The sequence below is a fragment of the Agelaius phoeniceus genome, chromosome 3, assembly GCF_051311805.1.
Source record: "Agelaius phoeniceus isolate bAgePho1 chromosome 3, bAgePho1.hap1, whole genome shotgun sequence".
Taxonomy (NCBI): Eukaryota; Metazoa; Chordata; class Aves; order Passeriformes; family Icteridae; genus Agelaius; species Agelaius phoeniceus.
The window spans coordinates 7,232,923-7,247,300 of record NC_135267.1 but is presented as its reverse complement, the minus strand read 5'-3'; the positions used below and the strand labels follow the sequence as shown (position 1 = coordinate 7,247,300).

Below are 14,378 nucleotides of genomic sequence, written 5' to 3'. Positions count from 1 at the left end.
CCAAAAGAGCTGCCTCACAAAGTTCAATGAGTTTGCTCAAGACCTTGCCCAGTGAAGTCTGACAATCCCTGTGGGTTTCCACTCAAGCACTTTCACTCCCCAGCACACCCCACCCTCCCTTCCCCATGTACCATCAGACTTCCTGCTGCTGTAACCAGTAACTGCTTCTTGTTTGGTAATTGCCCAGCTCTACTGACAGTGGAGACAAGAGTGAGGGGAGTCTGTCTCCATCTGCTCTGGGGGCCTTCCTTTCAGGTAAAGCTGGTATTAAATCCACCTTCAGCTTCCTCCTCATCTTCAGGCCAAACAAGGCAGTTGCCCCACTCTATAATCCAGCATATGCTCCAGCCCCTGAGAATTTTACCAGCACTCTGCTGGATTCTCTTCTGTTTGCCCACATTTCTTTTGTCTTGGGGTCCAAGAGGACACAGCACTCCCAGTAGAGCTTTACCAGTGCTGAGCCAAGCAGGGGGCACAACAGCTTGAGTAGCTCCCAGGTTAATCTTTATTTTGGCAACACTACACAAGAGGCTTTCAACCCAGTTTCTTGTTCACCCTTACCCACTTCCAGAAAGCTGCTTCCCAGTCAGATCTTAGACTCCCATGGGCTTTTTCCAGGCTCTGTGTGTCAGCTCTGGGAGGGTCCAGCCCATCATGACCCCTCTGAATGGCAGATCTGCCCTTCAATCCACCAACTGCTCCCATCAACTTTTCCCTTCACTCACAGACAAACTCACTAAGGGTTAATCTGTCACATATATATAATCAAACTAGGGTAGGGTACAGAGAGTTGAAGCTGAAAGTCAAGGATACAAAGTGTATTCCTTTAATGTTAAAGCAAGCATATTTTCTACTGACTCATGTTTTAACAAGCATTGCTTTTAACTGCTGTAGCTAAAAAAAAAGGCTTCTCAAAATTTACTATAAATACTACTTCCACATTGTTCCCAGGAAGACTAGGACTCTGCATGCATACATAATTCTGCTCACTGGTATTTCTAACCAATTTTATAAAAACTTAAGTTCTTGTGTGGTATGCTTCAAGCATGAAGGAGTTTTTGTTGATGAAATAAATATTTTGAACACTTTAAAACTAGTTTCTGTGCTATTCAGAACAGCTGATTACTGTAATTTCCCAGCTATATAAAGACTTGTCTCTAAATTACTTAGTTCACCTAAATTCATAATTCATATTCTTGTTTTTATAAAAACATCAATAATTACAACTATCAAAGACTTCAGGAAGATTTTGGTACACATCTGACTCTCAATGATCACTACAGTTAGTGACAGCTTTTCTGAGATCACAGCTTGAAATACTGGTATGACATTATTAGATATTTATTTTTCTCTTCCATTTTACACATTGCCACAGTTAAAATATTCTTGCTATTAAATACCCAGTTTACATGGGCATTTGAAAAATCATGGTATATAATACGAATCCACCAATGAAAAGGGAACACAAGTTTACTGAGCTTTTCAGACTATCTTCATATATGAGTCACTATCAGATACAGAGAGACAGGACCTTAGAACAGTTTTGACTTAATGTAGCAGAAGCCACAGAAATATGTGAAAATGTTCTTCATGTGACAGACAGCAAAGTAACAACATTCAACATAAGAGGACATTCTGAAGACTGTACAAGAAAGAAAGCATGTCATTCTTCAGGTTATCTATCAGATCAAAAAGGCATTTTCCCCCTGTTTTCTTATAGTATACACAAGGGAGCCATACCTTACCAACATTCTTTTCACTTACTAAACATACTCACAAACCAGAAGTTTCACTTTAAGTACTTCACAGTTTCCTTACCACCACCTCCCTTCTTTTCTAGGTCGCCAGTTTACCTGGAAAAGGTTTAGGCAAAGAAAGTAATCAAGATGGACTACTTCCTTTCTTTCCTTCAAATAACAAAATGCACAGATCCTACAAAGCTTTCTCTATAGCAAAACCCAGGTGATCTCAGAAGCCCTGTCACTTAAACTAAAAGGAAAGCTCTGATGACAGACAAGTTGTAGTGGTTTTGGTTTGCCAATTTAAGATTTTCCCAATTTTGAGATTTTCCCAAACAATGCACTGATGAGTGTGGTGGGTTCAGTGCTGGCCAATCACCCATGCACTCACTTCTGCTGTGAGATAGGATCAGGAGAAAGGCAAAGCCATTTTTGAAACACATACCCCACAGGTTGTATAGGAATTAGAAGCAGGGCTTCTTACAGACTTTCCTGAGAAAGTCAAAGGGAAAAGGACTCCCAACAATTTTATCCATCCACCAGCTCCCTGCTCCATGTCTAAGATAGCCTAGGAATTTTGATTTCTTCATTTCTAATTATGCTTTCTCTATAAATATGAAAACAGACCAGCATAACACCATGCAACTTTCTGACCCACTTTGCTTTCCCTGTACTATGTTTTTCCTTATAAAAAGTTTTTCTTAAAAGTTAAGGAACCTTTATATTAATGCATATTAATGAATTCAGGCGTTTACTAGGAGAAAGTAACTTAGAAGCATTTCAAATTGCAAAACAAGAAACCCTCAACAACTAAAGGAAGTTAAATTTAAAAGTGAAGTCTATTTTTTAGAGACACTTTACTCTAAATTTTAGTTAGCCCATACAGATTTTTCAGGAAATGACTTATTTTGAGAGGAAGGGGAGGAAGAAAAGTAGAAGGCAGCAAAAAGAGACCTTGAAGTCTGCTCCTTCAGAGTGTAATGTTTTTCATTGGACACATGGCCATCTAACCCAAGAGGGTGAAAATGCTGGAAACACAATCTCTACCTCATCTCTAGGCAGCTTCCTCTCGTGGCAGAGACTTCAGTAGGATTGTGAATGTTGTGTTACCTTTTGTTTTCCTTCCTCCTTTGCCTTCATACAGTTCTTGCCCTCCTTTGAGACCCACTGATTTGCACTGGCCTCAGACAGACAGACAGACCTGCTCTGCCCTCAGACAGACAGACAGACCTGCTCTGCCCTCCTGCTTGAGAGCAGAGAAGAGAAAGGCAAGGGGGAAATGCAAGCTGCCAACAATTCCCCACCTTTGTGCCACAGCAAAGGGCAGCTATTCAAGCAGACACCAGGCCAGCACAGAGGACAAAACAAAGCCAGAAGCAGTTTCAGGGGGATGGGAGTTTAGACTCACAATACTTCACCCAAATGAGTGGAGCATTGGCTTAGTCATTTGTGCAGAAAGGGTAACAATCCCATAAACACTGCAGAACTAACAGTGAGGTCTAGGTCACAATCCATTACCAGAAAAACCACTACAACTAACTAAACCCCAAACAAAACCTGCTGCTATGGAAAAAACCCCAAAACATTCCCAGGAAGGCTATGGAAAAAAACCCAAAACATCCCTTTAATACAAACTACACTGTATTAAAATTAAAAAAAAAAAATAAAAGAAATTAAAATTTCAAAATACAAAAAGATGAATCCCATATTTGGATTTAAAAAAAAGAAATTATGCAACTTGGAATATCATTAAAAACCAGCTGATCTACTCTGCAGGTCCAGCCTGCTTGAAGCCAGACCCTGCTCAACACCCAACCAGCAGTGGGCTGACTTTGTGCAGGGCTACCTGAATCAGTCTAAATCACATTCCCTCAGTTCCATGGTATCAGCAACACCAATGTTTGGTGTGTGCCATGCTAGCTGAACTCCAGAATAAGCAGGTACTGATGCTAGTTAGAAAGCAACTTGATGCATTTTGGGACATTTTTAACTAAGGAAGCCCAGGAAGGTAATGATTGGGTTTTTAAAATCACTTTTAACCGATACACTAATTTTCAAAGTTCAAATGAATTATTTAATCTTTTTTCACAGATAACCAAACCTCCACAGATTGAGCATGGAAAAAACTCCCCATTTTGGTAGCAATACAGGGAAGAAGTAAACAAGGTAGCTTTGTGAATTAAAAAATTAGTAGCTTTTTTATTCATTCTCCTGATAAACTCCAGATTTTCTAAGCAAATTTCAAATGATGAGTTGAGATCACAAAGATTTGTTCAGCTACTAAAGCATGCTCACCATGGGGTAAAGGACAGCATTGCTTCCACCACTTCTCTGGGAGGATGAGAAACACACCCATCAAACCTGAGTGGGTGAAGTGTATGCAGCACAAGAAAGGCTGTAGGACACTCCCTTTTTTGCAGTTTGAACATTTCTAAACAGAAATGTGGTAACTGAGAACAAACACAACTTCTGGCTCTCAAAAACCCAAGAACAGTTTACATAGATTTTGGAATGAAATGCAAGACAACACAGGCCTGATTCTGTCAGTAAGGCAAGAAAGATATCAGATGCATTAAAATATAAAATATTGTATATTCTGAATGCTTGCAGTATTTTTCTCCTCTACTAAGAACAATTCAACATGGCCACTTAACTTCTGGTAAGCCCTACAGCATGAATGAGCATTACATTCTTTTTCCATAATATTTTCAGTAAAATAATGACTTCATTATATTTTATAATATATAAAAGAAACCTTAAAATAGTTATGAGTTCTTTCTGTTTATTTCTCCCACTCATGTATCAGAAATACCAAGTCTATTCTTCATTGGTTATAAATGATGCCTGTGAAAGTTTCAGGGCACAGTCGCTTCTGTTAGTCCACAACTGATAAAAAGCAGATGTGCTGAATCTAAATCCCCTCATTTATCAGAGCCATTATATACTGAAGTTACAGATATTAATTCTTTGAACCATGCAGAAAATACAACTCTCCCCCTGGAAAGAGTTGGGATTTCATTGGTTCGATCCTGACTCATCAGTAGGCCCAGAGAGTCTTAGAGTTTCAAAGCTGAAAGCCTTTATTTTTCTGCACAAAAGGCAAGAAGAAAAAAACCCACCCACTTGAAAATCCCTTTCATGCATGATAAAAATGGCCATAACTCTACCAAAGCAAAAAAACAGTAGTAACGTTTTCCATGAATTCTGACCAAAGAATGTGCACAATTCATACAAAAGAACAAAGGTCAGTATAGCTGCATAGTCTGCTTTTATCACTTCCCTACCACAGACAGACATCCATGGCTGGTCACAAATGTACCTGTCCCAAAGAAGTGTTCCACCTCAGAAATATCTGGTTTATGAATCAAAAATTGTCTGTGAAGGGCAAGAAAAACCACACACAGCACAAAATAGAAGAATTTGTTTTCTTTCCTGATTTGGTATCAGATTAACATAAAACCAGAAATGGTGGGAGGAAGGATGTAAAGGTTGATATGAATAACCACCAGCTGTTACCAGCATAAGATTTTCCCACAAATTCACTATTACAGCTCTTCTGTGCTGCAACTTACAGCAACTGGTAAACTTCATGTGTTACCTGTTCAAGTAACTGCTTCTCAGCAGAAACATTTGTACCAAATTACTTGATAGTTCTATTTCTCCAAACAAAACTGGATTTTTTTTTTCAAAAATGTAAATTCAGGACATGTCTTCTAAGTAATGCTATCACTCATTAAACAAATAACACTTCCTGTAATTAAGAACTGAAGAAAATTGTTTGAAGTTGCACAGCAAAAACAGTCTGCAGATGTACCTTTACTTACAAAGCAGTTATCACAAATGCTACTTTCTTTTCTTTTTTGTGGTCATTTATTCTGTTTCACAAAGTGGTTCAAAATTATTACATCTCAAACGAAAACCTATAAAAACATATTGAAAGATACAACATGCTTAAAAAGAGTTTTCTTGGTTTCACAAGCTTTTCTTGTTTCTCTTTTATGAAGAGTTGAGAAATTAAAATTAGCATTTGAAAGATTGCTTAAACTTCTCATTCAGGTGTCAGATTCCACAGGTGCAATTTCTCATTAAGTACAGTGAAACCTTGAAATCAACTTTGCTAGGCAACCTCTGTTCTTAACATTATAGTGCAAAACAGAAAAATTCTCCTTTGCCTACAACTGAAGATATTCTTAGACAAATAATCAACTAAAAGATAAAGCCTAAGATGAGAACAAAAAACCCATGCTGTTTATCTGTCCTATTACCTTAAATATAGAGAGTATCAAGATTCTGTAACTTCTGCTTAAAGGAACTTCAACTTCCACTGTTTCATTTTGGAAGTATGCATGGGCTTCCTCAAGATCTTACTACTCAAATGGCAAATTAAGATAATGCTTTAATTTCTAACTCTCGTCCAATTAAAAAAAAAATAGAAAGCAGAGTTTCTAATAACGATTCATCCCCAAAATTATCACTAGAGTACCTTTAATATGAAAGGCAGTACCACCAAACAACAATGAAAACAAAAAGCCACACACCCACTAAACACACACATTAAACCAAAACTAACATGGAACCTTCTGGTCTAAACCAAAAATATGGTTCCAGTTTTCTTGCATTCTAAGGTTCTTCTTTGTCATTTAATTTTTCTTATACATATATGGGAAGACATTAATTCTAACTGTTCAGTATTTTGTCCCACAACACAGAATAAACATTCTCATGCTTATAGTAAAATGTATCCATAAAATAAATTTACTAGGGATAATAGAAATGACAGCTTCAGGAGATGAGAAAAATGCAATGAAAGCAACATGATCACCCATTCCAGAGAGCAATTTCTGAAATACTTACAAAAGCTTTTTAACTTACAAGCTCTACAAACCTTAATACAGAGGACACTACAAACAAAAGTTTTATTGTGCACTGCAATATTGATTCATACCATTTGTGCAAAGTAAGAACACTAATTAAAGATCTTGTTCTGAATTATTTTGCTGACTTTTTCAAGTCAATACTTATTTTTGCAGAAGTTCTTGTGAAAGCCATCAAGCAATTAACAAAATGGCAGAGAGAACAGTAAAATTATTAAATCTACTGGACAACTTTTTTAAAAGTTTACTTGTATTGTTACCAGTGACAATCCATAAGTGTTAAGAGATTGTTTCCTCTAGTTATGTATGGTCCAAGATAGCTAATACAGAACATGTACACCCCAGGTGTCTCCCAAATAAAGACCATCATTTGCACAGAAGTACACTAGACAATATTTATCTATTTTGATTTGCTGCTAGTTTTGGTTTTTTAAAACAGTCACGACCCTATCTAATTCCTTGAATAACTCCAGGCACATTTAAATTATCACCAAAATGATTATTTTAATGAAAAAAAAATTATAAACCACCAAAACCATCAATGCTTTCCATGACACTAGACAAAAATTCTGCAGAACAATGACATTTTATATCTCATGCAATAAATGAAATTTGAAGAAATTATTTACTAGGTTGTTCAACCTGAATATAATTAATACTTAATGTGTTGTATTTACCATTCTGTAATCCCATCCACAATTGCTTATGATCCTTTTTTTGCATTTCATTGATGACTTGACTTTTGTGCTTTAAAGCATCTGCTTCTTTTATGCAAGCCATAAAATGAGCTTCAATCACATCCTTAGAATGGCAGTGTAGAAGATCCTTTTCTGGAAAATTCTACAAAAATAAATGATAGATCAAGAAAAATAAATGCATCATATACCTTGTATGATGAAGCATAAATGATAATTTTAAATAGGCACACATTTATGCAAAAGAAGCACACTGGAATTTTCTACTTACAGAAGAATGTAACAACCATTCTCTCACTCTGCTGACAAGAAACAGGTTGCAGTGAAAATGTTTCAGGAAAAATAAAAGCTCAACAACTTTCTGTAAAACCAGAATTTTAACATGTTTTCAAGCAGATATTCAATCTCAGACATTAAATAGAAGAAAATGATGAGAGGTGACAAGCACCTAATACAAAATGGCTCTCTCTGATATTTTATCAACCATTTCTATGCAGTTCCTTGAAAATCAAGCAGTATCCAGCACATATAAGAACTGTAGCATATCTGCCACTTACAAACATTTTTCCTCAGGGATACTGGAAATCTTTGTCAGATCATATAAAATCAAGTCACACAAGCTTGTGTGTCTTGACTTTATACCCCTTTTGCTTGGTTACACTGGCACACAGCATTCAGCACTGCAGATGCACAAGAACCACTGCTCAGGTAACTCTTAACCCTTCAGTAAATGACCACTGCCTCTCCTAATGAATTTATTAAGGAGTTATGGCAGTATATCTCCTTCAGATACAAAAAAGATTTCTTTGAACATCAACTGATCAGAAGTCCAGCATTGTAGAGGTTTTCTTCCTCCAGTTTTTCTTTTATCCACACTTACCATTTTATCACCTACCATTTTATAATAACACAAGTATTCACTACCACAAATCCACTACCTTTAGTTTTCAGAAGTTTTAAATCCCACCCCTATTTCCTCCTAATTAACTTTATTTTCACAGTTGCTTATGACCATGCTGAATGGAGCAAACCTCAGAACCAAACCAGAGTGGTGGCATCATCAGTACTCCCCTTCCAAACAAGGGCTTGCCACATGTTTATACTTGAATTCTCATGCTATTCCACCAGAGGCCCTTTCTTCTTAATCCATTACAAACTGCCACTTCAGAAAGCTTTTGTGAGGGACTGTCAAAACCATCTTGGAAATACAAGTACATATAATGGGGTATCTTTCAAAGGCTTCTACAACATAGTTACCATGTCAAAGTAGGAGCAATCTAATGCTGGAACAAACCCTACCTTCATTCCCCTACATAACCTCAAGAAAAATAGTGAAGACTGCTTCAAAATACAGAAACCCAAAATATCAAAAAGGGAGCTAGGGATTGCCTTACCTGAAAGAAATTCTGAGGTAAAACAGTGATAGTTCCCTCCTCATTAGGTTATTGAGAAGAGTTGGAAATTAAATAATGGAATTTCATATAGCATTTCCTCCTTATGACAGTGAGAACCCAAACTCTGGAAACTGTGGATCAAAATGATGAGTATTTTCCAAAAACAGGGGCATAAAGAAAAGATTGCCAATATCTTTGCCACTAAAGTTTACATGGTTTGAGTTGAACTTGCAAAAGGAAGTGCTGTTGTTAGGACTGGTGTATGTTAAGCTGACTAGAAAGCTAAGGACAGAGGTAAATCTAGTTTCTTACATGAGAATGGCCAAGTATAAAGACATTAAAGAAGACAGAACAATAAGGAAAGCTCTTCTGGGGCAGACCTTGCTCCTGTTCTACCCTACAAAGCTGAGTGTCTCAGCATAATTGGGCCCAAGATTGCTAGGAAAACATTACTGGGACTGTTACTTGCCAATTGACATCTGCATAGGCCTGTAAATTCCTTCAGAAGTTCAATTTACTTGCTCAAATAAAAATGTAAAGTCTCGTAACCAATCCAGAAGAAACAAATAGACAGAAATAGCATACTTAAAGATCAAAAAAGGTCTTTACACACAAGAATTCAAAGAGAGACACTGGCATCCCTCAGAACAAAGGAAAAAACAGTGGTACATACCTAATGCCAAATAATATAAGAACCTAGAAACTGACTTTCCTAGTTAAAAAGTGATGTTTTAGCTAAGTTTATGAAAACAACAGTTTGTTACAACAAGTGTTTCACTACACATGTGTAAATATTGGACTGCAGGGTCTTTTTTTGGACATTCTTCTCTTTCTACAGGTAGACATCTTCCTGCTGACATTTTTGCAATGAATTTCAAATTGCAGCTAATGTCACTCCCTGAGGATGAGTTCCAGAAATCATACACAGTGCAGTCTGCAGAACAGCAAGGATCTATTTAAAACTGGTCAAAGCTAGTTAAGCTAATGTAAAGAATCTAAACACAGAAGTAGAACTAGGTGTGGCAAGATTAATTTTCCCAGCTTCTAAGGAGTAACACTGTAAGAGACTGGAAAACACTCCTGAACCTCAGTGCTGTCTATGCTTTTCTTTAGTAGGAAAACACTGACACATTTCTATGAAGTACAGTGAGGAGAAGCTGAAAAAACTAAACATGAAAGTGACGACTTAGAAAGAAACCCTGCACACCTGCAAGAAGTATATGAAACAGTTTCACCTACATGAGACTGTCAACAGAAAACATGGCATCCCAGCTGATTTATCCATCAGGGTACAAAATAATAAGTTTTATATTTAAATGTAGGTCATGTGCGCTTGTATTTTTAAAAAGAAATCTACTTGCCTTCTTTCTACCTGAAGAAATATTGATCAATCATAAATAACTTCATTCAGATCCCTGAAGAAAGGGACAATTGTAAACTGGTTGCCACTCCTGGCTATACAACTAGGAGATTTGCAAAAAGTATTAACAGATGACATAAGTAGCTTTTATTCAAGTACTCTCATTGGTGGTGTCTTGCTCCCTCCATGTCCTGCATCTTTGAAAGAACAATTACTAAGGGTTGGCTCTGATTTTCTTAGAAAGCTCAAGGAGTTCTGGTTTTTGTTTTCACATACCAGTAGATCCTTGCAGTATGAACTGGTCACCAAGAAATAGGTACTGTCTGTACAGACAAGAGCACTAAATGACCTCTCACAAAAAACTGTACCAAAAACATCACTGGCAATTTCAACAGTCTGGTTTCATAACTCCATTCCACCCATATTTATCTCTCAGTTCTAGCTCACAAAACATCTGTTTATCCTGTGACAGTCTACTTGCATTAGACTACATTTACAGAAAATAGGGCATTAAAAACCATAAGGAATGTATCCAGTGGCAGGGGGTACATCTATATATTTGTGTTTAGTTATCATCAGTGGTCTTTTCTTTAAGTAGACTGATTTAAAAAAAAAACCATTTATACTTCTGGCTTCCACAATATCTCCTAGCAGTTCCAAAATTTATCCATATGCTACATGGAAAAGTACTTCATTTCCATTGCACCTGACCCAATCTTCACCTAAAAACCCACAAAGATGATGACTGTCACACAAGGACAGCTGCTGCCTCTCCTCCTGTACATCAGGTCATGGGTGGAGAGGCAGGCACCAGCAGACAATGGTTTCATCAGAACCTCAGCATTTCCCCTGGCACACACAATTTCCTCTCCTCCAACAGTGCTGCCATCTTATCTACTGCCCAAAATCTGGAGAGGTGATTACCACACTGAGAACTCAGCAGTGTTAAACAGGCCACAGAGTAAGGTGAGATGGTTTTAACAGGAAGGGGCAGAATTTCCCTCCTTCCTCTAAAGCCACACCTGGATAACAAAAGCAACTTCCCAGACTACAGCCTCTCATGGTTCTCAGACCCCAGTATGCTGTTCAGCCTCCTCCTTCTGCAACTATTTAATGCAATGTTTTTCAACCTTACAAGATACAATGCACGTAATTTTATTGCATACCAGAAGTACAAATTAACAAACTGATTCTTCAATGCAAAAACGAACTGTGTTTATGATTTGGTCTGCATACATAACACAGGAGGACAATTACAAACACCTATCAACTTGAAAACTTCTGCTGAACAGAAATAAGCCTTTTCCATGTTTTTAACTTCAAACAAGGAAACCTGATAGGGGGAGGCTAACTTTGAAAAATAAGTTGAAAAACACTTTTTACAGATGTTTGAGATATCTGTTGTTGACTGCATGCATTGGTAGAAGAAAGGAGACAGCCACAACAACAAAAGTTAAACCCCATAAAATCTAACACTGTTTAATTAAGCCAAATAAGAATTATGACTCTTTGAAGAATAACTACACAGAAATGAAAAGAATACTCTAGTCAAAAATCCCACACCTAAACTATTCAGCTGTAAGGAACTGTAACACATGAAAACCTCTTCAATATTTTGACATACTTTGATATCTTTCAGTTATGTTTTGACTTAAGGATTCAGAGGGATTTTATTTAAATAAACTTTCAGATTACATCAAAATAGGAAGAGAGATTATGCAGGTGCTAACTCCACAGTATTATATTACTAAATCACATCAACCTTTAAAATAATACTACCTTAGCAGTTAATTATTTTTGCTGATCTTTAATGTACACCTTTCAGAAAAACTAAAAGTAGTTGATCTTTTGGCAAACAGCAACATAGACATTAAAGCCAAATTTATGCTGCTGATTAAAAAGCACTGTGGTGCTGCAACTTCTCAAGATGCCTCTACTTTGAGATGGCAACATCCCCACATTGCCACTGTTAATATCCCAGAGCACTCAGAACATAACAATTAAACCATGGTTTATGAAACTAGACGCCCTACATTTTCATTAGGACATTCTGGAAGTTTCCTCATCCCAGCTCTCTGACATTTATCAGACAAGTGTAGCAATTACAGTGGTTTCAAAAACATCCCCAACTTCAGATCTATTAAGTCAGTCATTTTAGAAGTTTCAACATGTAGAAATACATATCATAAGAATGTATGCTTTCAGTGTACACTTCCAAAAAGAATCAGATTACTGTTGGAAAAAGTTTTTCTAACACACTTTTGAGAATTGTTTCAATGAAAACATTCAACACAAGTGCTTCCCCAATACATTTTTCATTTCACTCAAATCCCTCAAGCACTAAAGTCAAGCCTATTAATGTAGTGTTGTCCTTCAGATGTTTTCCTATTGCACTGTTTCTTTTACAATGGAGAAATTAACATTTCAAAGTTAAATATCATGATTTGTAGTTGTGCTTTTGACTTCAAAACATACTTGGAATTATTGTCTCAATGCATTTCAGAGTATGCAAGAATCCTGCACCAAAGCTAACCTTGTTCAAGTTCCATTCTGAACAAAGATCAGTAGTGCTATTAAGCCATACCTAATGGGTTTACAATGCATAATCAAAATAATGTCTCTCCTGTGACTCAGCAGTCACAAGACCAAACTCATTTCACTCAGTTCTCTAAAAGGGACCAACATTAAGTGCAACAGTATTCCCTGACTTCAAAGATTTCTATAGCATCTCATATCCATGCTCATATCCATACCTAAAAGGATGAGCACTTCTCAATCTTCCCAATCTTCAGTGAACTCAAACCAATTAAATTAAAAACATTATACAAAGTTCTTCTATCATAAGCCTCATAACTTGAAAAACAATTTTGGATTTTGATATTATAACAGAGTAATTTTCTACAGGAAATCCAGTAAAAGCACACAGAGTCTCATGGAAAATAGCTGCAGATTTACAGAAACCTTTAAATGCTTCCTGAACAATGGATATTCTCCCTTTCACATCACACCATTCACATGTTTTATAAAATAGTTATGAAACCTTTTCCCAGCTTCCAAATGTCATGAAATCTCATGCTCACTCATTCTTAAGAAAAGGGTCTCTATCAATTTACCTTGAAATGCACTGTGATGCTCCAAGGAAGGGCTGTATTTGATGCATGGAGATCAAAGAGTAAACCAATTGGGTAATGCCTAAAAATGACAAGATATTTATTTAATATAGAAGCCATGCATTTAATTCTATGTATCACAGTTAACATACCTGCATTTACACACACACACACACACACACACACACACACAAAATAGCTGTTTGACTCCCACTTTATAACTTAGAAAAGTTATACAGGCAAGTTTAGATGACTGACAGGCAGAATTAAGTCTGGAATGTACGTGTTCAATATCTAAACCAGTGGTTTCCAAGCTGTGCCCACAAAACACTGCTACTTTTGCAACAGCCTTAAGTGGCCTACAGCTGCTTTGTGGAACCTTCCAAAACAGCCCTTCTGGTTAAAAAGCCTCAGACCAGGAAAAGCACACATGCTTTCAGATGCTTGGGTTCATACCACACTGACCCTTTACATCCTTTCCTTCTTCCATATGTCTGATATAGCAATGCAGAGAATAAGGAGAAGAGTGAAAGAGTGAAAAAATTACATATCTGTAAAAGGGCTGAAAGGTGATAGATCAAGATCAACTCTGTATTTTTACTATCAAATTAAGAAGAATGAAAAGGAAGGAAAAAAATTAATTGGAGTTTTGTATTTCAGTGGCATTCTAGATTAAAGGAGTTACACAAAAAAGCTTGCTTCTGACAAATATTCCCTTGTGTCTCACAGCTTTCTCTCCTTTAAATTCATCAGAATATACAGCCCCCAGCAGTATATGGAACATATATCACACACACAAAACCTCCACAGGCCCTGTAAAAAAGCTCTTTTTTCAGTTTTCTCACACACAGATACTGGCAAGATTTTTGATACAATTTTTTTTTTTACATTCAGCTTACGAAGACCCATTCTTTTATCTTTCAAAGATCATAACCCAAAGAGCCTTACTAGCTTTTCATCCTACAAAGAGAGAAACACATGCTGAACTATAAAGTCAGTAGTTTCACTGAACTAATGGGACTGATCTCAGGTCACAGACCCAAGCACATACATAAGTTTTGGAAGTCCTGAGAGCACTAACCAAGAGCGTTGCTTTAACAGCACCTGTGCCAAGCCACTCTCCAGAGCGGTGAAACTCTCACACAACAGTGCTTTAGCACCCCCTACGGGTGAGCCACCCCAAAGCGAAGGCAAATTCATCACAAC

At 37.0% G+C, this 14,378-nt stretch overlaps 1 protein-coding gene across 9 annotated transcripts in view; it reads right to left on the bottom strand.

Moving 5' to 3' along the window:
• ATG5 (autophagy related 5) overlaps nucleotides 1-14,378 on the bottom strand; it is a 122,396-nt gene that overhangs the window by 96,195 nt on the left and 11,823 nt on the right. For 7 of the 9 annotated variants that reach the window (XR_013181726.1, XM_054628865.2, XM_077176532.1 and 4 more), the window contains 3 exons: nucleotides 13,176-13,254; nucleotides 7,580-7,669; nucleotides 7,291-7,453 (listed from right to left, as the gene is read on the bottom strand). Coding sequence is in view for 8 of the 9 variants with exons in the window: in XM_054628865.2 (XP_054484840.2) it covers nucleotides 7,291-7,453; nucleotides 7,580-7,669; nucleotides 13,176-13,254 (332 nt within the window). In the remaining variant the exon portion in view is untranslated. The remainder of the gene's footprint in view (nucleotides 1-7,290; nucleotides 7,454-7,579; nucleotides 7,670-13,175; nucleotides 13,255-14,378) is intronic. The other 2 variants (XM_077176529.1, XM_054628870.2) reach the window with 1 other exon arrangement.